Source organism: Sciurus carolinensis, chromosome 7, assembly GCF_902686445.1.
Source record: "Sciurus carolinensis chromosome 7, mSciCar1.2, whole genome shotgun sequence".
In the NCBI taxonomy this organism is placed as follows: Eukaryota; Metazoa; Chordata; class Mammalia; order Rodentia; family Sciuridae; genus Sciurus; species Sciurus carolinensis.
The window spans coordinates 153,787,709-153,811,943 of NC_062219.1; the positions used below are offsets into that span (position 1 = coordinate 153,787,709).

The window sequence follows — 24,235 nt, forward strand, 5'->3', positions numbered from 1 at the left end:
CCTCCACCTGCCACAAAAGTCAGATAAGGTAACAGGAACTCCAGCCCCAAGGCCAACGGAGCAGGTGAGGCGCGGACAGGAGTCGAATGAGCTTGAATTATGTCCATCTGGGGTCCTTCTCTTTTTTTCTTTTTCTTCAAAAAGTAACTGCTCACAGATACCCACATTTCCAAACACACAGAGAAACGAGTTTATGACTGTCTTTCCCAAACTAATGTTTCCTCTGAAGAAATCCAGCTTCTAAATCTGGAACAACACTTCAGAAGGTTTGTGAAAGATCTGAGGCAGGATGTGGAAGTACACAACTGGTCCCTGCCGTGCCTTGGATGTGGTGTGTCCCCCGCAGGCTCCTGTGCAGCAAGCTTGATGTCAATGTGGCAGGGTCTGGGGAGGCCTCGCCCTTGGAGGGGCTCAGTGCAGGGTCAGTCCAGCTGCCTGGAGCACATGCTGTCGGGAGCAGACGGCACCTTCTGCAGAAGTGTCTCTTGCCACTCCTGCAGGTCCCCTGCCCCTGTGATGCCTGCCATTCCACCACAAAGGCCTCACCAGAGCCGAGCAGAGGCCAGCTCCAGGCTGTGGGACCTCCAGAACCGTGGGTCAGTCTTTTTTCTTTATAAAGTACCCAGCTAGCATGCTTTGTTACAGCAACAGAAAACAGACGAATACACCATTCTATCTGACCATGACCTGGCATCCAGAGTAATTTCTGAGTTTCCTCCAGTAGCTTTGCATGACTCTCCTTTGGGACCTGTTCTGAAGTTTTGTTTTTTTCCCCCTGAATATATATGAAGGATATTGTCATTTTATTTCTAAGAATCCTATAATTTTAATGTTTCCTTACCTGCACTTCCCCGAAAGCCAAATCTTCAGGAGACCTGGGATCTGAATCCCAGGGGTTAGGAGGATTTAGTTCTAGAAGTAAAAGTCCACTATTTTCATCCATTTCAACAACTGGAACCAAAGAGAAACAAATCTGGATTATTAACCAAAAATAACTTAAAAAGTATTACTGAAATAGAAATGTGTGGTCCAAGTGCACAGAGTAGCAAAATAAAATAAAACAAATAATCAAAGGAAAATTAAACAGAATTCACTGGGTCGAACAACATCGGCTGAGAGGACAGCTTGAGAAAACCCTCTCTTCACGGTTCGGAGCCCGAAGACCTGTGGCGTGGGACACGTGGCACGGCCACACCCATGGCTTCCTCGCAATGAGAGAGGGAGGGCCAGACCCGGCATCACCGAGTGCGCAGGAGAAACGCCCACCCACTGGCAAGAGCCCCCTGCGGCCCCCTCCAGCCCCGAGAGAGGGTTTCTGGGGACAAGGGAACTGAGGAGATGTGAGGACAGGCGCCGGCCCAGTGCGCGGGGCTGTGCAGGGGAGGAGGGGTCTCAGCTCACAGGGCGCCTGGCGATTGGCGGCCTGCGAGTCGGCCGACCAGGTGGAGTGACCAGCGGGAGCCTGCAGGACCCCAGGCGCCAGGCCAGGCGGTTTGGGTTTTGTCTCGGAGCAGGAGGAGTCATGCAGTGAGAGCTGCAGTCATGTGGGGACACAGGCCACCCTGCTCTTCCTCACCGCGGCCTGTGTCGCTGTGGAATGCCGCTGGGCTCCCTGCGCCCGCGCAGTCGCGGGGTCTGCCCCGCTCCGGCCAGGGCCAGCGGCCTGGAGCCCCAGCGCGAGACTTGCAGGGACACCTTCCTTCCTGACCAAGAGGAGCGAACTCTGGGGACCTGCCCTGGCGGCCCTTCACCTTTCCCCTCTGGGGACATGGTGGCTGTGCCTCTAGGAACAGGAGCCACTGGGGGAGACGGAGGAGAAGAGCCACCTACTAAGAGGGACAAAGCACAGCAGAGGGGAAGCTGTCCCCAGGGTCAGCTGTGGAACGGCTGCACCTGGCCGCAAGACCAGCTGGGCACCCTGCTGCCATGCGAGGACAGCGCGCAGGACCAGGCGGCTGTCACTGGGACTTTCTCTGCCATACAGCCAGAAGCCACCCTGCTGAGGCAGCAAGAAAGCCGTGAAGTCAGAGGTCGTCTGAGTGAGACCCCGTGACAGCGCGGAGGACGGGCGGGAGGGAGGCAGAGCACAGGGACAGTCCCCGAGGTGTCGGAGCCACGGGCACGGGGCAGCCGGGCAGGGACTCGCTCCCCCACCCAGCAAGGCACCTGGTTTCCCACACCCCAGCCACTTCCAGGGATAGGAGGACTGATCCTGATAAACAGTGGCAATTCCATCCGTGCTCTCCCAGGGCACACGCAGGCTGAGACCAGGGCAGGTCCTGTCAAAAGGGCGTCCCGAAAGACAGCCACTCCACAAACGGTGCCGGGAAAACCAGAAAGCCACAGGTAGCAGCATGAGATTGGACCCCACCTCACCCGGCAGGAGACTCAACTCGCAGTGGCCAAAGTCAGCACTAGAACAGAGACCTGCGCCTAGCCGAAGAAAAAGCAGGCCCAAATCTTCACCATGTCCACCTGACGTCCTTAACAAGACTCCTAAATCAAGAATCAATAAAAGGGATGGATTCAAATTAAAAAGCTTCTTCCCAGCAAAGGAAACAATCAATAACATGAAGAGAAAGTCTACAGATTGGGAGAAAATCTTTACCACATGCACCTCAGATAGAGCACTAATCTCCAGGAAATATAGAGAACTCAAAAAACTTAATACCAAAAAAACCAAATAACCCAATCAATAAATGGGTTATTGACAGACACTTCACAGAAGAAATACAATTAATGAACAAATATATAAAAATTGTTCAAAATATCTAGCAGTTAGAGAAATGCAAATCAAAACTACCCTCAAATTTCATCTCACTCCAGTCAGAATGGCAATTATCAAGAATACAAAGAACAATAAGTGTCAGTGAGGATGTGGGGAAAAAGGTACACTTGTACATTGCTGGTGGGACTGCAGTATGGTGCAACCTTTATGGAAAGCAGTGTGGAGATTCCTCAGAGAACTTGGAATGGAACCACCATTTGACCTAGCTATCCCACTCTTCTATTTCTACCCAAAGGACTTAAAATCAGCATACTACAGTGATGCAGCAACATCAATGTTTATAGCAGCTCAATTTACAATAGCTGAACTGTGGAACCAACCCAGGTGTCCTTCAACAGATGAATGGATAAAGGAAATGTGGTACATATACATAATGGAATATTACTCAGCCTTAAAGAAGAATGAAATTATGGCATTTGCAGGTAAATGGATGGAGTTGGAGAATATGATACTAAGTGAGATAAGCCAATCCCAAAAAACTAAAGCCAAGTGTTTTCTCTGATATGCAAATGCTAATTCATAATAAGAGGAGGCTAGGGAAGAATAGAGGTACTTTGAATTAGGCAGAAGGGAGGGAAGGGGGCTTGGGAGTAGAAAGGACAGTAGAGTGAATCAGACATTATTACCCTGTGTACATATATGACTGCATGACTGGTGTAATTCTACATCATGTACAGCCAGAAGAATAAGAAGCTATACTCCATTTGTGTATGATGTGTCAGTGCTTTCTACCGTCATATATGACTAATTAGAACAAATCTAAAAATGGGAAAAAGGCATCTCCACCCTGTCCTTGACGCCATGTGCTTTGCAATGCCCTCAAAGCATGTAAAGACGTTTTCACCCACACCTTTCCAACCAATGCTAACCACACTCACTTTGAAAAAACTGCCTATGGAAGAAACGGAAGTAAAAATGACCATAAAATTAAAAAATGGCGCACTTTAGAATTTGTCTCAGTTGTGGAGAAAGAAGATTTGTCTGTCAAACTTCCAAGTTTTCTAGGTCATTTGAGGGACCACACCAAGGAGAGGATTGAGAATATAAAAATGTACCTTCTCTAAAAGCTTTTTCTCCTCCCCCTGCCCCTCCCGAGTTATGTTCTCCCCCTCTGCCCTGACAAATGACCAGATCAGTGACCAGATCTGCCTGGAAGACTCCCCGCCCCAACCCTGCTCAGCCTCTGGCTTCCCTGGGACCACACGTCACCTTATCAGAGAGAGTCTTCCTCCCCCTTTCCTTCCCTCGCTCCCCTCCTCTCCTCTCTCTCTCTCTCTCTCTACATATATATATATAATGAATATATTTAATGAATCATATATATAACTGTCACATAGTAATTGATATATCTACAGGATATGATGTAACATTCATAGATGTAAAATGTAAATACACGAACGCACACTATCAGGTGAGGTGATTGGCATATTCGTCGCCTTGAGCCCTTATTATCCTATGTGCTGGGAACATGCAGAATCTCCTCTACTACCTGGTTTGGAGGATTCAGCTGATCCCAACCCCGGCCAGCCTCCCGTGCTGCAGACCCAGAGGCTGGATCTCCTGTGGACGCTCCCCTCACCGTGGGCCTGCCGCCAGCCCCAGGGCTCCCGCCCCTCCCTGGCCTCCTGCTCTCCCGTTTTCCTCTTGTCTTATCCTCACTGATGTCGGCTCGTGATCGTCTCTCCTCCAGAGCTGTGTGCTCAAGAGAGCGGGATCCTTCTGCTGGTCGAGGGACGGTGTGCCAGCAGCCATGCGGGGACCACAGGGATTCCCTTAAGTGTTGTGCATTGATTGATGAGTGGTCTGAGCACCTCACGTCCCCAGACGGTCCTGGGCTGCACAGCCGGCTCGAGGTGCTGCGCCTGCCCAGACTGACACCTTAAGTCAAGAAGTCTAAAACAAGGGTGTCTCCATGGGAGCTAGAAATAAAGTACATTCCTTGTCCTCTTCTCCCAGGCACTTTAAGGGTCAGAAAGTGTCCCCCAGAGCCCCCGGGTCCCTGCTATCCACACCTCCACGTTCCCTTCCCTCACCTGTCCACGCTGCCCCAGGAGTGGACTCCAGCAGACCACACCAAGGGCACCTGGACCCTCTGCCTTCTCGACGGGTCTGGCGGCAGAGAGGCCCCAACCAGGCTGGTGAGAGGGCTCAGCAGGTGGAGCGGCTCAGTCTTCCTGCCCTTGCCCTGGCCACCTTGACCTGCCTGTGCTCTGGGCACCAGCATAGGAATTAGGACACACACTTCACGTGGCTGTTGTGGGGATCAAATGAGATAGCGAATCCCAAAGTGTCTAGTGCCTTGCCTGGCACAGAGCAGGCATTTAAAATACTAACATGGTTATGGTGATTATTTGACACTTTAAGAAATGAACAGAGTTAAAAAGAGTATTCATTACAGAGCAAACAAACCTACCTAACCGGCGGCGGCCAGCTGGAAAACACAAGGGTATTGGGGACACCCTCCAAAACCTGATACCATTCACAAGGACTTTCCTTCTTCCTGATTTTCTTCCTTAAAAGATGCAAAGAAATTAAGAGCCTGAAACTCTTAACTATTGTTCTGAAGCAAATACCACAAAAGTCTTTATTCTGCTTGTAGAAAGATAAACTGCTTATACTCAACTCTCTATCTCTATAAAGTGGCGAGAAAGTGATATCCTTATTTTGATCTTGCATAGTGGTGAAATCTGTCATTTAAATAATAATTTAATTTCCAGAAAAACAAACAAATGATATTCCCTAACCTCTTTATTAAGGAAGAATAATAAAGATGAACTAGAACAAAACACATTATAAAACCATAATAATAAAATAATTGATTATTGGCATTAGAATCACTAAAAAGTAGATCCTCGATTGTGCAGCTGCTCAATAAGTGTGTGCTACCGAGGGTCTCGCAGACGGGCTGTCTGTCTGACAAATCATGTCCCTTGGTTGGTGAGCTAAGCGTTCCAGGTAACTGAAGACAAAGGAATGCAACCCCATCTGGAAAGCATAGGATGAAATAAACGCCCAGGGAGAGCTTTCAAGTTTAACAGCAATGGAAATAATCTCAATGGAAAATCTAAACAAACACACATGTAAAATGAAAATGTTCAGCACCAAAGCAACATGGCAAGCACATTTTGCTAAGGGATAGTTAAGCAAACTATTAGCGTCACATTTGTTAGACAGATGTAAGTAAAAATAACAAGATAAAATTTTTGCCTCAAATGGGAAGAGTCTGAGGACTGGGGATGTAGCCCAATGGTAGGGTGCTGGCCTAGCACCCAAGGCCCTGGGTTCAAACCCCGCACTGGAAAAAATGAGAGAAGTCTAAACACCAGGAATGCCCCAACGCTAGGGAGAGTGGGGAGAAGAGTCTGCTCGCACCACGTTTGCCAGGAGCAAAACTTCATCTGTTCAGAAGAGTGGACGGCGATGCAGTCCATAATGGAGACTGGGCGATGCCTGGCTCGCTCACTCAGGTCTCTAAGCAGAAGGGCTGTGTGCACCGAGCTTTTCCACTCATGGGGCATTTGGTCCATGCAGAGGCTGCTCTCTTTTTTATTTACTCCCTTCATCTCATTTCACTGCTTTACGGGGTGCCATTCTGGTATTTGTGCAGAATGTGCTTTGCCTTGGGTGTTGTGCTGTCGGGTTGTACACCTGGTGTGGGTCTCCAGTCACCTCTCACTCGACTTCACTAGACCCTCTGATGCTCAGGTCCAAGGGTCAAGGTGCACACCATGCGCTCCCTCCTCACCATGGGGGGCATTCCAGGGTGCCTGTGCCCACCTCATTGACCTACCCACTCCTGCCACAGCAGAGTTTCTTGGGATATAAACAGAAGTGGGATTGATGGATCCTCGTCTGATCAATCACTGTCAGACACATTCTAGAATGGCTGCACCAGCCGGGGCCCGCCAGATGCTTCAGCATCTTTACATCGCTGAAAACGTCTGGCACCATCTTAGTTTCTAACTGTTTGGCCAGTCAAAAGCTGTAAAGGAATATCTCCTTGTCTCTCTTGTAGTTTTCTGGTTACTAATTAATTTGTAGTTTTCTGATTTATGAGTTTGGTAAATATTTTTATGTTTCATTGTCTGTGGGTTCCTCTGTGGAATGCTTGTCCCTATCCTTCCTTCCCTTCTTACATTGCATTTCCTGTCTCTGTCAACGGGAACCACTTCCTATCATCTGCCAGGTATTAATCTTTTGTTGGTTCTGGGTATTGTGAAATAATATCTGTCACACGTATCTCAGTGTTTTATCCACGCTGCCCTTCCTTAGCCAGAAGCCCTAGGTATTGATGGCATTATATTTGTTGAAATTTAGCTACTGTCTGAAGAGGCAAGAGGTGCCGCACCATCTCCAGACCACAGAGATGTCTTCCTGGATTTCTCCTCTGGCCTTTCACATTTAGTCTATTATTAATTCATTGAAGCCAGTTACAGGCAGAGGGGAAGGAATTGTCACATGGATGGAGGAGACTTAATTAACCATCTCCTTTTGCCAGTAACTCAACGACTTCACGTCAACACCACCAAATGCAGAGAAGCTCTTATGCACAAAGTCACCACTTTTATTTTTGATAGAAAAAAAAAAAAAAAACTATGAGCAGCTTAAATTCCAGCAGAGAAAGGTCTAAATAAATTATATGTTAGTATTTAACGTGAACATACTTTAAAAACATGTATATGGTCACGCAGCTCAAATGATGCTACCGTCAATGATGGGCCAGTAGATAGTGACCGCTGAGATTAAATGGGAGCCGGAAAATGTCTAGCGCTTGGTGAACACACGGTTGAAGAGGCAAGAAAAAGGAGAATGTAGGAGAATGGAAAGAAGAGCTCCTAAGAAAACCCACCGTGAAAGGCTTGGCAGCCGCTTTTGTAGACCAACAAGCTTCTTACAAAGTTAAAAAACAGGGACTCCAACACCAGAAGGTTTTCCTCAATAGAATCTTCACAGGGAGTCACATGCTTACAAGCAAATCTGTGGCAAATAAAAGAACCTAACCAAGCAAGCTGCCCTGGACCTCCTAGAAAGAGTGTCACGTCCTCAAGAAAGCCCCAGGCGGGTCCTCCAGAAACTGCTTTTGGTTTTTATCTACAGCGCTGTTGTCAGAGAAGGGAAGCGCCATGCCTGTTCCTGCGCGAAGACCTTCCTGCGGGACACGGAGCTGGAAGACCAGGTAGTGGGCACCCCGGCCCCATAGGACCTACGTGTGTGTCTTAGCTTGTCACAAAACAAGTGCAAGTTAAAAGATTTTTAAAAGTAGAGGAAAACGTGTCCAATAAGGATATAAGGGGAGAAATACTTTTGTACAACTACACAACGTGTTTGTGTTTTAGACTAAGTGTGGATACAGTCAGAAAGTTAAAACAACAAAACAAAAACAGACGTTCGTAATGTTAAAAAGTCAGAGTAAGCCAGGTTCGACTGTTAAGGAAAGAAGTATTGTCGGTGACCCCAGCGTGGCCCGGGCGTGCAGGTCACAAGGTCCGGCGCCTGCCGCGCGCTGCCCAGGCCTGGGCTCCCCGCGGGCCGCTTCCAGCCCTGCGCCTCCACCACGGAAGCCCAGGATGCGTGCCTCTAAAGACCTCTGGCGCCTCATTTCACTGCACTTCCCTGCTCTTGGATACACAAGTAATCGGCTTGGGCTGCAACTGCTCACAGTAGTCAGCACCACCCCGTGTTACGCAGGCCCGCCGCTCAGGAGCGTGGGCCGCGCTGGATCAGCCAGGCGTGCGGCAGGCGGGGCAGTCCAGACCGCTGGGCCGTCCAGCACTCTGTGACGCCTGCGCACTGACGCGGCTCTCAGAACGCACGCCACCCCTGAGCCGCTGGCCACCAGGCGGAGAACCTGACCCGATGTGACTAATACCTATTACAATGTTATCAGGATAAACATCGAGATGCAGAAACCACATGGAAAGTGATTACAACTGTTTGTAAAACTGAGCCTAAAATGAAGACTGAAGAATGGAACAGCTAGATAGAAGATCAATAGGAAATAGAAGACGAACAAGACCATAAACCAGACCATATGTTGGGCCATAAAACAAGTTCCAATAAATTTAAAAGGCACAAAAGTATACATAAAATATGTTTTCTAACACAATGCAATAAAATTAGATATCCATAAGAGAGCAACATTGGGGAATGTGCAAATATGTGGATATTAAACAACAAAGTTCTAAGTAACAAATTGATTAAGGAAGAAATCATGAGAGAAATTAGAAAACACATTGGTCCAGGCACGGTGGTACACACCAAATTCCCAGCTACTTGGAAGGCTGAGGCAGGAGGATCACAAGTTCAAGACAGGCCTAAGCAACTTATTGAGACCCTGCCTCACAACAAAATATAAAAAGGACTAAAGCTATAACTTAGAGTTAAAGTAGCCCTGGGTTCAATCCTAAGTACCAAGGAAGAGGGAAGGAAGGAAGGAAGGAAGGAAGGAAGGAAGGAAGGAAGGAAGGACAGACATTGAAACAAATGAAAACTCAAAAACAATTTGTCAAAACTAACAGAATGCAGCTAACACAGTGCAAAGAGGGAAATTTATTCCTGTACATATTTACATTAAAAAAGAAAAATCTCAACCCAAAATCTCAACCTCCTACCTAAGAAACTAGAAAAATAAGGGCAAACTAAATGCAAAGCAAGCAAAAGGAAATAAATAAAAATACAAAAACAAAAGAGAACATCAATGAAAATGAAATTTGACTCTTTGAAAAGATCAAGAAATTGAGAAAACTTCAGTTATACTGAGCAAAAAAATAGAGGTCTCTAAATTATTCAAATCAAGAATAAAAAAAGAGTACATTACTGTTGAACTTACAGAAATAAAAAGGATCATAAGGTAATACTATGAAATTATATACCAACAAAAAACTTCCCAATTCATTCGATGGGTCAGAAGTAACCTGATCATAGAGTCAGGTGAAGACATTTCAAGAAAAGAAAAACAGGGCTGGGGAGATAGCTCAGCTGGTAGAGTGCTTGCCTCGCAAGCACAAGGCCCTGAGTTCGATCCCCAGTACCGCCAAAAAAAAAAAAAAAAAAAAGAAAAGAAAAACAAAATACCAGTATTTCTTACAACTATAGATACAAAAAGCCTTAACTAAATATAATTTAGAAATACAAAAAATTAAACATGACCAAGAAGGGTTTATGCTAGACTGTTTCAATATTTGGAAAAAAAAAAAAAAACAGTCATTATAGTACATTCCAAAATGAGGGAAAAAAAAAAACCACATGATCATTTCAGTTCATGCAGAAAAGGCATTTGACAAAATACAGCACTCGTTCATGATATAAAAAAAGCACTGACAAAACTGAAAATAGAAGGGAACTTCCTCAGTCTGATAAAAAGCATCTAAGAAAACACCATGGTTGTTTTTCCCCTAAAGGCAGGAACAAGACAAAGAGGTCTGCTCTTGCCACTTCTTCCTGGAGGTTTTATCTAAACAACTGGCAAGTAAATGCAATAAAAGACATCCGGACTGGGAAGGAAGAGGTAAATCTATCTCTATTCACAAAGGACACAGTCTTGTATGTTTCCTAAGGTCTCTACTAGGAAACTATTAGACTTAATAAATGAGTTCAGCAAGGCTACAGAACATAAGGTCAATAGAAAAAAATTATGATATTTCTATACATTAGCAATCAACAGTTTTAAAGTGAAACTCACAAAATAATTCCATTTACAATAGCATCAAAAAGTAAAAAGTGCTTAGGAATAAGTTTAACAAAAGAAATACAAAACTTATACTCCAAGAACCATAAAACATAGTTGAAAAAAATTTCAGAAGACTCAGTAAATCAAAAGGCATCCCATGTGCATGGATCAAGAGACTAGGTATTATTCAGATGGAAATACTTCCTCAAATTAACAGACTGAATAGAATTCCTATTGAAATTCCCACTGCCTTTAATACTTTTTTCAAAAAATCAAAAAGCTGACTGCAATATTCACATGGAAAGATCAAAAGACCAACCTAGAAGAGCCAACACATCCTGATAAATAAAACACAAAGACTCACACTTCCTGATGTGAAAAACTTGAAAATAAACCCTTGCATTTGTGATCAATTGATTTTCAACAAAGTTGCCAAAATATTTGAGCCTCAAAGAAGATCAGCAAGAAAGAGGAATAATGAGTGAAGGAGAGGATGTGGAGGAAGGGGAGTCATCACAGCTAACTGATGAACTTGTAAAAGGCATGGAGCTGCAGAAACAGAGTGAGGGTCCTCCAAGGTGCCTCCTGACCCCACAGTCCTGTTCCTAGGTGTGTACCACCAAGAGAGCCAAAAACAAAGGTCCACAGGAAAGTTTGCACATGGCTGTTTATAGAACAGGACAAAGTGGTCCTGGTCAAAGTGGGATGCAGCCACACAAAGCATCCTTCTTAGCCACTCAAGAGAAGGAGGTAAAGAACAATACACGCTGTGACATGGATGGAACTCGAAAACATTATACAAAGTGAAAGAGGCCAGACACACACTGTGCTACACCGAATATGTGAAATATACAGAAAAGGAAAACTCATGAAGATGGAGAGTCAATTACTGGCTGCCAGGGGCTAGGAATAAAGAGGAATGAGGAGTGATCGTTCTCACTCGCAGGGTTCCTTTTCGGAGTGGTGGAAATGTTTGGCATTTAATCGTGGTGGTGGTTGCACGCCGTGTGAATACAGTACAGATCATTAAATTGCACATTTTAAAAAGGGTGAATTTTATGACACATGGATTGTTTTGTGATGAAGGAGGAGGAGGAGGACAGGAAGGGAAGGGGAGAGAGGATGGTTCGGGAGGGAGGCGACGGCAGCAAAGTCTGAAATGAGATATATCAAAACAGCTTCCCTGATGGGAGAACAGGTAACATTCTTCCCACTGCTGCTTTCCTGAATCTCAGTGTTCCGGTTGTGGCCATATATTTTTATGATGATAACAAGACCCAGTACTCATAGTTGAGAGCCTGCCCCAGGTGGACTGAGCCCAACCATTTCTTGGGACTCATCTCTGTCTTGGCAGCACTGGACTGAAAAGCAAGCTCTGTTTGCAAATCTTCCCTGCCTCATGGGGCTTCCTCAGCTGAGCAAAAGTTGAACTTGATGGAGGTTTGCTCTTTCCTGCCCGCCCCCCGGCTGCCTCCCTTGGCCTTGCCCCTTGCCCACCCCACAGTAGTACCAGCCTCTACAGCAGCTCCAGCCTTAACCTTTCCAGTTGACCCCACGGGATGCTGGAAGGAAAATCTCCTTCCTGTTCCTGCTGTCTGGTCTCAGAGGTTTTGTGCAGGTTACTTAAGATATAAAATCCAAATAAATCATTATGTTGTGTATCAAGTACTGAGAATTGAACAAGTATTAATTTTTAAAAAATCCTTACAGCAAGCCAATAAGATGGCTACTAACAATATCATCTCCACTCTGTGTAACTCACCCAGCCTCATGGAGCCAGGTCAGGAAGGCAGCCTGGCAAGCCCATCACTGTCGCCCTCACCACCCGGCTACAGCAGCTCTCTTGGGTCTTGTCTAATAGACCTCAGGTTTCCAGAAAAGCCCCTAAGCAGCCATGGATTTCTGAGTAGTATTTCATGAAGTCGCTCTTCTAAGATCCTCTCACTTTTGCAAACTAATGGTATTTATGTCTCAACCTGAGCTTCTTGTCAGTTTTATGCCAAATACTCTTGATAATATGTGTGCAGCACCATAACTGGCTTCCAGTAAAGGAGTGTCTACAGGCTTCCCAGGCTGGCTCCACAGACTGGGCCACGCTCACTGGGGAAAACAGGTGGTGATCCCGGTGTCCCTTTTGAGAGGCGGAGGGAAGATGAACTTGTAGTCAAAGCAAAGAGCAGCTGTCCCCAGAAGAGCATTCTGTCTTCTCGGGGTGAAGGATGCACCCCTCAGCAGTGGCGCTCTGCCCCTAGGTGGACATGGAGGACGCCCGGGTCCCTTCGCCCTGTGCAGGGTCCTTTTCTTTACAGTCCTTTGGAGTCAGCCTCACAGAGGCTCAGGGTGGGAATGGCCTGATGGACCATCTCATATGTGATGTGAGCATGAAGAAATGGAGAGGTAGAGAGTCACTGCCCAGTGCTCAGGAACCTGCCCAGCCACCTCCTCAGGTAGCCACCACTCGAACTGCCTTCTGCCGCCCACGTGTGATTATACACATGCCTTTTCAGAAATGGGATATGCTGTAGATAATATTCATGACTCAAGCTTTGTTTTAGGTGTCATAAATATCACCTTATTGCTTTAGTTTCTTCAACAGTATCACTTTTGGGATCTATCCTAATTGTCATGTGTAATTTGGATCCCAGTTTTCTCTTTTGTAAATAGAATTTCTAGGAAGGAGCAGCCCTGAGCCCTGGAGCTGCACTGGGGGACATTTGCTCATGGTTCCCCTGAGATGCGCTCACTGAGCCAGAAGGAAGGCACGTTCTGGAGCGTGCGAGGAAGCCATGGAGGGTTTTGAGTTGGAAAGTGGTGTGAATTGATTTGGATCTTCAAAAGATTAGACCGGGTAATAACAAACAGTGGGCTGGAGAGAGCAGACAGATGCAGGAAGGCCAGACATGCAGGCCAAAGGGGAGGGACAAAGAGGTGGGTGGAGGCAGTGCAGAGGAAGGGGTGGATGGGCTCAGAAGGTGAGGGGGCCGGGAGGGGGAGCCAACTTCATTTTGCTAGTGATTGGATTTGGAGTGTAGGGAAAGAGAAGACTCAAGGATGATTCCCAGGTTTTGAGCAAGTGGCAGATGTGCCATTTACAGAGATGGGGAAGGCTGGATGAGGAGAGTTTTGAGGATAAGTTGAGGCTGTGCATGAAATATTCACTTTTGGCTGTGCACGTGCAAGTCTATTAGAAATTCATGTTAAGATACATTGAATTAGCAGTTGGGTGGCAGAGGGCAGAGTGGAGCTCAGGGATGAGGTCAAAGTCAGAGGAAATTATTTTTTTCTTAGTGCTGGGGATTTAACTCAGGGTTACTTTACCACTGAGCCACATCTCCAGTCCTTTTAATTTTTATTTTGAGATGGGGTCTTGCTAAGTTGCTGAGGGTCTCACTAAATCTGAGGCTGACCTCGAACTTGTGATCCTCCTGACTCAGCCTCCCAAGTTGCTAGGGTTCCAGGGTTATACCACTGTGCCCAGCGCAGGGCAAACTTTTTGGAGTCATTGTCTGAGTAAAGATAGCATTTGGGACTGTGAGAGCAGATGTGACCAGTTACATTGGGAGAGTTTAGATAGAACTTAGGAGAGAGTTCCAGGGCAACTCAGTGTTCCCGGTCTAGAGAGTCTGAGAAGTGGCTGAGTGTGGTGGGAATGTCTGACAGGAGAGCCTGGCAGATAGAGTGACGTCTGTGCTCTAACCTGGGGAGCTGAACAAGGTGGGAGGCATGACCAAGTGGAACTAATGTTGCAGATGCTATTATGGTCGCCAGTCTGCTAGCCTTGAAGTAGGGAAGTTACCCTGGAGTCTCTGGCTGAGCCCAAAGTAATCATTAGGGACCATCCTAAGTGGAAGGGCAGGCAGAACAGAGGCAGATGTTGTGGTAGAAAATAGAGAATACAATATGACTGGCTATGGAAATGGAGACCGGGAGCTTCTACCGGCTAGAGAAGCCCAGGAAATGCTTCTCGCCTGGAGTTTCCCCAAAGGAATGCAGCCTTGCGGACACCTGGGAAACCCACGCGAGACTCTGGAGATTCAGAACTGAACCGCAAGAAACATGTGGTTCGAAGCCCCTGCGTGAGTGATGCTTTGTTGTAGGAGCAAATAGAAAGCTGATTCAGAGGTGGTCTTCCCAAGTGCCAGGAGAAGAAAGCACACCCACCCAGGGGGCAGAGTGAGCCACTCGCACGTGTTGCTGAGCCAGAGCAAGAGGTAATGGGAAACTCCACCGGGTTCAGCCACACAGGGCACAATGGCCACCCTGACAGCGGCCGTGTCAGTGGAGTAGAGGGGACAGAAGTTCAAGGGAAAGCAAACAGGAGGTGAAGGGTTTGACTGCTGAAAGGGTCAGAGAAGTGGGAGCATAACTTACGGTGGATGCATGACTAGTAAGGGCTCAGGTAACCTAGCAACTGAGTCTCAGCCAATGGCAGTAGACGAGCCTCTAGTCAATTAGAGGCTGAAAACCCCAAAAGATGCATTCTGTATCCAATCAGACTGTTCATGCCGGTCATTTCCTTTTTTTCTGGCAATAAATATAACCTGAGCATGTCCAGAATTGTAATTAAAGCAATTAAGATCTGCAAAATAAATTTGTCATAATGTTGTCCTTTGAAAGAAGAGAAACAAGTTTATTTCTTATTCAGTCCTTTCTGGGTTGGAGGGAGGAGAGGGGACATGGACCCAGCATACTAGGAATCTGACCAGAGCTCTGGCTTCTTGTCCATGTCAGAAAGAACCAGCTAGGTTCATGTCCTTCCCTTCCCCTCACACGTGAACTTTGACCAAACTATTAAGAGGATCACATGCGAACATAGTTTATCTTGTCTCTTCACAGATAAGATTTGTAAGCCACTATCATAATACGCTGGATCTCTGTTGAGAAACCTACCATCACACCCTTGTTCTTAGCTATTCCTGGCTTGCCTTAGCCAACCACTGCATGTAATTGTTGTTTCTTTTACATTGACTCTATCTTATGCATCTTTGTAGCTTTCAGTATCTAGCACAATCATTTTATGTGGTAAAGTCTCAACAAGTATTTGCCAAACCAATGAATGAATGAAGGGATATTTTGGAGAAAGAGTCAACATATTTTCAATGTTGGTTATTTAAAAAAAGGTCTAATAGTTTAAAACCAGAATTACCCAAAGCTTCAGATGAACTTAGAGAAAGGTCAACATAAGTAGAGACAGTAGCAGAAGACAGGAGTTGACACTGATGGTATTTACCCAGTTCGTCTTGACAGAAGCTCCCAGGAGGGTTGGTATACTTCATGGTGCTCACATCTAACTTCCAGTTGTGCTTCGTGCATTTAACAGACCTGGGTGGAAAAAAATTTATCCTTAGGATTATGAAAAAGTGAAAATAAAAATTAATCTTGATTAGGCTCGGATGCATTATTTGACTATGAAATTAAATTAGTTAGTTGGCTGAATACAAAATCCATGAAAAAAAAAAACTGTTAACAGTTAACACTCGAATATTCGAGGAAATGTAGTCTAATCATCAAAAGGTGATTAAAAGAATGAAGATAAACTGCATGTTAAAAAATGACATGCGTTAAGAAATCAATGGAGACAACAGAATTAAATAGTCTTCAAACCAAATTAGTCTCTTTTATTCAGGAGAGTTGAGAGAATAGCTTTGACTGTCAACAAAATAGTGTGAACCTAGGACCAGACCCCCACCCTTCCCGCCCCCCACCCCCGTATCCAACCCCACATCTGGAAGAATACTAGAAGGTGCTGTTTATCCGTAATTTGAACTTAACTGAGTGTCTCTTTATTTGCTAATTCAACCCTACTTCATTAGGAAAATCACAGTGTTACCAAGCGGGCTGCACATTATTTTTTTCCCAGGAAAGAAAAGCTTAGCTGAGCTTAGAGGGTGTGGTTGGGGGTGGTCATAAACAGTTTCATTTTTTTCTCTTTATTTTGGTAGTGTTTTTTTTTTTTTTTAAGAATTTTTTAACCAAAAAATATACCTTAAGCCAGAAACATCAGATTTTTAAAAAATTAAAAACATGTATTTCGTATATAAGCGAGTCCTGAGAACTTTCGATCTTCATCAGATTCCACACTTCAGTTTATGAATGATCACTTCATGACACCTCTTTCACAGTGATGAGCAGCCCATGACCTTTCAAAGATTAAGACAGGGCATTCCAGCATGCGGGGCCCTGGGAGGGGAAACTGTCAGAAGCAGGGACCCGGGACAGGCTGCGACTCTCAACAGAGAAGCACGGCTTTTAAGATGTGCTGAGCTTGGTGGTGTGGATTTCAAGAAGAAAACTGACGGAGTGGCAGAAAGGACTGAACAAGGAGGTCACTATTGTTGACGGAGCCTGGGAAAGGCAGTTTCTTCCCATGGACAGTGGCAAAGGGGACTCAGGAGAAGTAATCGGGGCTGGAAGTATGAACGGGAGGCTGTGGCGGGTGAGCTTCATGAAGGAGGAAGGTTCAGTACATCCCTGTGTCCTCCAGTGCCGGAGAACCAAGAGGACAGAACCTGCTCCCCCGAGGCTGTGGATGGAGGAGGAAGGTGGGTGTGGTAAAGCAGCCATGTTTAGAGGACGGTCTGAATGCAAAAACAAGCAGCTTTCCTATAAACAGCCCCTACACAAGCCACAGGAGTCAGGGCAGAGCAATGGCAGAGCAGGGAACGTCCATGCAGCACCCACCACAGGCCGGATATTCTTTTAGGTGCTTTTTTATATTTGATATCACTTAACCCTCCCAGAAACCTGCCAACGTGGTGACCACTTTCAACTTCATCAATGAGCAGACTGAAGCCCAGAGAGGCTGTGAAGCTCATTCAAGTTTATCGCTAGGCTGGTGGGTGGTGGAGTCGGGCCCAGGCAGTTGGGGAGGAGAGATCCTGTCTTAACCACTAAGCTTTAACAACTCCTTAAATGACTAGAGAACTGGCAGTGTGTGAAACAGCTCACTAAGGAGATAAGGGAGGAACCCAGTCGCGAAACTTCACAAGGCAGCAGAAACGGCCTGAGCAGCCCTGCGCGTGCACCAGAGGCTCCCCGACACAGGCAGGAGGGGGGCGACCAGACCAGCTGTTGGCAAATTGCCTGAGGGTCTTCCCCGGCAGACCTGCCAGCAAAGCATGCCCTAGTATGTCCTGCATGCCACTTTGTACATATTTATACTAAGGGTACGTTGAGGTGCAGTTTTAACAGGTTGTCTAGGGCTTTCACAACCAAGGAGCCCCCGGAGCTAGAGAGGATCAGCTTCTGAAGAGCTAACGATACTGGGCAGGGCGGGGTGACCGTGCAGCAGAGCACATCTGTGAAGGTGTGAGAGCGCTGGACTGGCAGGGAGTTCTAGGACAGGCCACAGATTCCCCCACGGTCACAGCAGGGAGTTCTCACGGCCCCCTGTGAGGATGCAGCCCGTTTGCCCACAGATGACCTGAGAAATAAGACCCACACCAACAACCGGACCACACAGAGGGTTCGACCGCAGAGAACTTGAAGGCGGAGTCTCTGCCTGCATCGCAAGGGCGTTCTGATGAACACTTGAGGACCTGCAGATGCCGCAGGAGAGCTGCTGTCTCTCTAGCAGTCGCTGATTACAAAGCAATCCTGTCCTGGTGGCTCAACATCGGGCTGAGGGACACCCTGGCAAAAGCATCTGTTCGTCTAAGAAATGATCTGAAGAGCCACTGTTCAGGGTAGGGACAGCTGGGGCTCTGCTGTTTTTATACTGTCATCCTAACTGGTGCCAGGAAGACTGTATCTGCCTTCCTACAGGGTTCGGAAAAGTGCCCCTATTGTCCCAGAGAGGCATCCTCCCAGCGAGGGGACTGTGCCCTCCAGGCACCCCAGATGCCCACACAGAAACTCAGGCGACCTAGGAGTTGTACTCCTTCTCAAGCGGGGCAGGATGTTAAATTGGAGTTCTTAGCAAGAGAAAGCTAACTGCCAGCAGGCTGCCAGTGAGAAAGCAAAGGACCCCTGGTACCTGCCATCCAGATCCTCGATGTCTTTGATGAGCAGGCCTCCTTGATGCTTGCACACGTTCTTGCATGCCTTCAGGTGGTTCTTATCCTTGTACAAGATGTAGTCTTTGCCAGTGCTCTTATTTCGAAAAAAATTGATTCCTTCCTTGAGGTTGGCCACTTCAGCAGGGGCTAGACGCAGCAGGGTCTCAGTGGTTTGTTTCATGCTATGGAAAGGCAGACATTTGGAAGGGACTGATTACTAGTGTCAAGTGTTAAGGGCGATCATTTGGAACTGGCAGCTCAAAAGCCCTTTTCATTCCTTCAAGACTGTCAGCCCCGGCTCCCAGTACCAGGTATGGTGGACACCCAGGTGCACTTTCTCCCCCCTTTAAATGAAGGTGAGTCTGCATCCTGGTTCCCTAGGGTTCTGATGCTCTTTGCTAGAGAACTAGACTCCTCTCACTTGCCTGTCCAGAGTCTGCCGGCTCCTGGGTATTTCAAAAGAACTGCAGCTGCTCTTCCCACCTCTGCCACTCAAGTGCTCGCACACAGCATCGCTCAGCCTAGGAAGAATGTTTGCCCCAGTTCACTACTTCCGTAGATACTGCTTCCTACTCCGTCATACCTCTCTTAAAAACCTGGCCCTATCTTGGGTTCCAGGAAGTTCTGAGTTTCCCTTGAGTGCCATGCTCGCTTTTACCGCTGACTTTCCTGTGTCTGCACGGCAGCTCCTCCACCTGACCTCTCCCCTCCAGCCTCCAGGCTCCGGGACTCAGTGGCCCTCCTGGCCCTCCTGAGATAAGCCTTCCCAGATGCCCAGCAGGTGAGTCCTGCCTGCAGAGCGCACCACACATGGCTGTTCACCTACACTCGGCACTTGGTGAAGCACCAGTGTCTTCTCCAGTTTCCTCTCTCTGCCACCTAGCAGACAGCCTTCCACGTGATGTACTCCATGGTTAGCTGGTTAACAAATACCCGCCCCCAGTTTGAAAATTGACAAAAAGTTCCATCGACCAATGAAGCAGTGAACCTTTTATATTTTTTCCATGAAACTCCCCTATTTCTAAACAGACACTCCATGATGCAACCCTGAATCAAAACTGAATTTAGAGATCGCCAAGAGGTTTTCATGCCCCGGACATTAACTATCTGGGCACGTGTTTCATTTTACCTTTCACTCCAAACTAAAAGTAGCCAAAAGTGTCTTCTCATAATCACTTAAAACTGATTCAGAGCTCAAGTATATTTGTGACATTTTTACTTTCATTTTTAGAAGTACTGCAACATTTTTAGGCAGGGGACAGGAGTGATTGAAACAGCAGACTGGGAAGGATGTCAGATGCCACCTCCAGCGTTAGGGTCAACTCTGTGGTTTCAAGTACTTCCTCAAAGCCGAGTCCCACTGTTGCTTCTGTCCAAAATCCCTAGTACTTCTGCTCACGATAGATTTGGAATTATGTATTTAAAAATTCACACACACACACACACACACACACACACACACCCTCATATTTTAAAAGAATTTGATAGGAAGGAATCTATTCTGAGCCTCAGGAATCCTGTTTTTGACTCTTCTGATGAGTTCAAGTCTCTAACACCAAGCTAAAGTAAGCACAGAGACCATTTCTGGAACAATGAGAAGTGTAAGAGGGAAACCTCTTCAGATGTGGTTTTCCTGACTGAGCAGATCCTACAGCAAAGTTCTGTGCTGGGTCCCAAGTTCTGGCCACCCCCAGAGGAGCAGGAGGGACTGACTGTGTCTGCATCCAGAGGCAAGTGTCGCAGGCAGCCTGTGGCAAAAGAAAAAATGTACGCTCCTTTGTGCTTGCTTTTGTGTACATTTTAAATAGTTTTATACAAAGTATTTTGAAAGGTACTTTGATGGATTTATTTCCATTAAAATGGGGAAAATAAAATTATTGTCGATTCTGGTCTTGGTGTAAATAAAATATTTAGAACAAAGTAGGTTTTAATATATCTGCTTTTCAATGTTCTAATATTTTTCAAATACTTCAATGTTCTTAAAATACAACCTTAAAAGAAATACACAAAAATATTTGTATAGGGATGTACATTTTTTCCTTTTGCCTCAGAGCTGGTGGGTTGGCACGGCAGTATAGCATCCTAAGTTTTAGATGTTTTGTTTATCAGAGTTTTTGTTTTGATTTTTATTTTCAAAATACTGTGTTAAAATAGCATTCATCTTGATCATCCATTTCTGAGGCCTCACTTTCTGTTTGCATAAAGACAAGTGTCTCCCTGGCTGGCCTTGCCCTCATTCTGACCCTGTTGTTCTTGATGCTTAATTATGACCTGAACTAGGAGCAAATTGTAGTTCATCTCCATAAGCAGTTTATATACCTTGCCTGAATTATCTGCCTGACAATTCTCCATCCTGTTCTTTTTCCAGAGATAAGTAGAATCTAGAACAAGTATATGATAAATGAAATTTTTTAAAAATTTGCCTTATATTATTCCTCTTTATGGCTGAATAATATTCCATTGTGTATAAATACCACATTTTATCCATTCATCTGCTGAGGGGCATCTAGGTTGGTTCTATCATGGCATTTGCAGATAAATGGATGAAATTAGAGAATATCATGCTAAGTGAAATAAGCCAATCCCAAAAAACCAAAGGCCAAATGTTCTCCCTGATAAGTGGATGATGATATATAATGGGGATGGGAGGGTAGGAGTGAGAGAAGAGTGGAGAAACTTTAGATTATGTAGAGGGAAATGAGAGGGAGGGGGTATGAGAGATGGTGGAATGAGACAGACATCATCACCCTATGTACAGGTATGATTCACGAATGGTGTGAATCCACATCGTGCACAACCATAGAAACGAAAAGTTGTACCCCATTTGTGTTCGATGAATCAAAAGGTAGTCTGTAAAAATTAAAAAAATAAAAATTGTCTCAATAAGTATCTCAGGAAAGTACCTACGGTAGCAAACAGACCATTGTTGACATTCGATTTCAAGGGCCTCCGGCTTGAAGAGTGATACTTTGGAAACTTATAATGAAAAGCCAAAATACAGACTTAAAAAAAATAATAATGTAGTAGAGGTCTGTGAGGTGGAGATTTCATTCATGGTTTGAGGCTCCCAGAAACCAGGAGCGTTGCTTCAGAGGCCAGTGGTGGGGCGTCTGGCCTCAGTGCTGAGGGACAGACAGGGTGGCAATGCCAGCCAGGCTCAGGCCCCGTGGGACACGAAGCCCGGGAAAAGGCCACCTCTCGTCAACTTAGCCCCCATCCAGAGGGCACCACGCAGAAACAGCCAGAGGAAAAGGCTGTCAGTCCAGACGTCCACTCTGCTACCCGTTATTGTTTGACTCGATCATTGTTGTCTTGTTTTGAATGGGAAGGTGTTGAGTACTCTGTTCAGGAATGCACGCTCTCGGAGAGCGCAGGCCCACAGCCCTGTCTCCTGGTGTGTGTGTGTGCGCACGCGCACGCTTGGAAGACATCTGGCAAACGTTCCACCCTCACAAGATTGAGATGGACACTCCGTGGTCTGAAAAAGGGACTTCACCTTTTGTTCCCTGTGACGTTGAAATCTAAATCAATAATACAAGTTTCGGGAAACTGGAAAGAGAAAAGCAAATTGAATCCAAAGTAAATAGAAGAAAAGAAATTAAATTATAGCAGAAAGTCAATGGAATTGAAAATAATAAACCAAAAGAAAAAAAAAAAAAAAAAAAAAAAAAACCGGGCTGGGAATGTGGCTGGTGTAGAGTGACTACCTAGAAGGTGAGAGGCCCTGGGACTGAGTCCAAGCACCACAAAAGTAGGCAAATCAATAAATGAATAAATGATCAGCCAAGCCAAAGGCTGGTTCTTTAAAAAGATAAAAAAAAAAAAAAAAAAAAAAAAACATTTGAAGGACTAGAGTTAGACTGAGAAAGAAGAGGACAAGGGAAAACACAGATGGTCCTCGACTTACAGAGATGTTATGTCCAGGTGAATCACTGTGAGTTGAAATATGGTAAGTAAAAACACATAAACATCCCTCACCTAGCAAACACCAGTTTAGCAACACTGCACCTGCAGACGCTCAGTGGTTCACTTATATTCCATTAGCAGTTTATAGATATCACCTGAATTAACCACCTGACAGTTCTCAACCCTGTTCTCTTTCTAGAGATGAGTAAGATTCAGAACAAGTATGTAATTAGTGACCTCTGGTGACCACGTGGCTGAGGGGAGCTGTGGCTCACTGTCCCTGCACCACCGTAAAGGAACATCACACTGCACATGGCTTTCCCAGGAAAAGATCAAAATGCAAAGTTCAAAGCACTGTCTACACTGAATGCTATTGCTTTTGCATCACCATAAAGTAAAAATATCATAAATCAAACCATTGTAAGTCAAGGACCACCTGTACTAATATGAGAAATGAAAGGGAAGACAACACTACAGACCCCACAGACATTAAAAGGATAATAAAGGAATGCTTCAAAAATCTCTGCACTCACAAATTTGCTAACCTAAATGAATCAGACCATTTCCTTGAAAGACAGTCTGCTAAAACTTGTACAAGAAGAATCAGACCATCTGAAAGAACTGCATCTACAAATTACATCAGATCAATGACTAATAACCTTCTAAAGCAGGGAACATCAGACCGAGAAGAATGTACTGGTGAATTCTATGGAAAATTTAAGAGATGAACTCTACCAACTTTCACAGTCTCTACCAGAAGACAGAAAGAGGGATGTCTCCTAATCCATCCCAGGGGCCATCATAACCCTGCTACTGAAACCAAGCAAAGAACACAAGAAAAGTGTGGGTTGATCTTGCTCATGAGCACAGATGAAAAATACACACTAAATATTACCAAATCAAATACAGCAATGCATAATAAGAATGACACACTACGACTGAATGGCATTTATTCCAGGTTACAGAAGGCTGGTTCCACACTTGAAGATAAATTCATATACTCAAACACATCAGCAGACGGAAAAAGAAAAGTCATGTGATCATATCAAAAACACAGAAAAGACATTTGATAAAATTCCACATTCATTCATGATTTAAAAACAAAAACAAAACTCTCAGTAAGGTAAGAATAAGGAAGTACTTTTCAGCTTGACAAAGAACATCTACAAAAACATATGTCATGCCCCCTGGAAGCCTCTCACCACAGTCACCAGCAAGGTGAGGACCTCTGTCCCTCCCAGTCCTGCTCTTCCACATTGTACGGAAGTCCTCAGTAATGGAACAGACCCCAAGAAAAGGGGTGGGCCGGAGAGGGAGGAACTGTCATTACCACAGATGACATGACTGTCTGTGAAATTAAATGCAATCAACAAAAATTGTCCTAAAGTTAACAAGCTTTGATAGCAAGTTCTCAAGACACAAGGTTGACGCACAGATGCCAATCAATTCTCTATGCAACAGCCATGAAAAAGAATAATTGAAAATAAAAATCACAATATCATTTGTATTAGCACCAAAAAATGAAACACTTTCATTTAAATTAACAAGAATACATATAAGAGCCACGTTTAAAAAATCTACAAAACTCTGATGAGAGAAATAAAGAACTGCTCATTAAATAGGGAAGCACTTCATGTTCATGCATAAGAAGACTCGATATTGTCAAGATGTTAATGCTTCCAAAATTGCTCCATAGATTCTGTATAATCTCAATCCTTCTCTCTGGTACCAGAAACAAAACAAAACAAAACAAAACCTGGAAAACCTAACCGGGATTCTAGCAGACTACAGACAAAGGGAACCACACACTAGCACTGTGTCCTGTGCTGGGCTTGCACCATCAGGTGAAGGGCAGCAAGGACGAGAGCCAGATCC

At 45.4% G+C, this 24,235-nt stretch overlaps 1 protein-coding gene across 2 annotated transcripts in view; it reads right to left on the reverse strand.

The window, feature by feature from the left end:
• Positions 1-19,005, reverse strand: part of LOC124988806 (cytidine monophosphate-N-acetylneuraminic acid hydroxylase) — a 59,042-nt gene extending 40,037 nt beyond the window's left edge. For both annotated transcript variants that reach the window (XM_047558580.1, XM_047558579.1), the window contains exons 1-4: positions 18,880-19,005; positions 18,433-18,636; positions 15,688-15,779; positions 842-951 (exon numbers count right to left, since the gene is read on the reverse strand). In XM_047558580.1, coding sequence (XP_047414536.1) covers positions 842-951; positions 15,688-15,779; positions 18,433-18,635 — 405 coding nt within the window. In that variant the 5' untranslated portion in view covers position 18,636; positions 18,880-19,005. The remainder of the gene's footprint in view (positions 1-841; positions 952-15,687; positions 15,780-18,432; positions 18,637-18,879) is intronic.
• Positions 19,006-24,235: the final 5,230 nt, after the last annotated feature.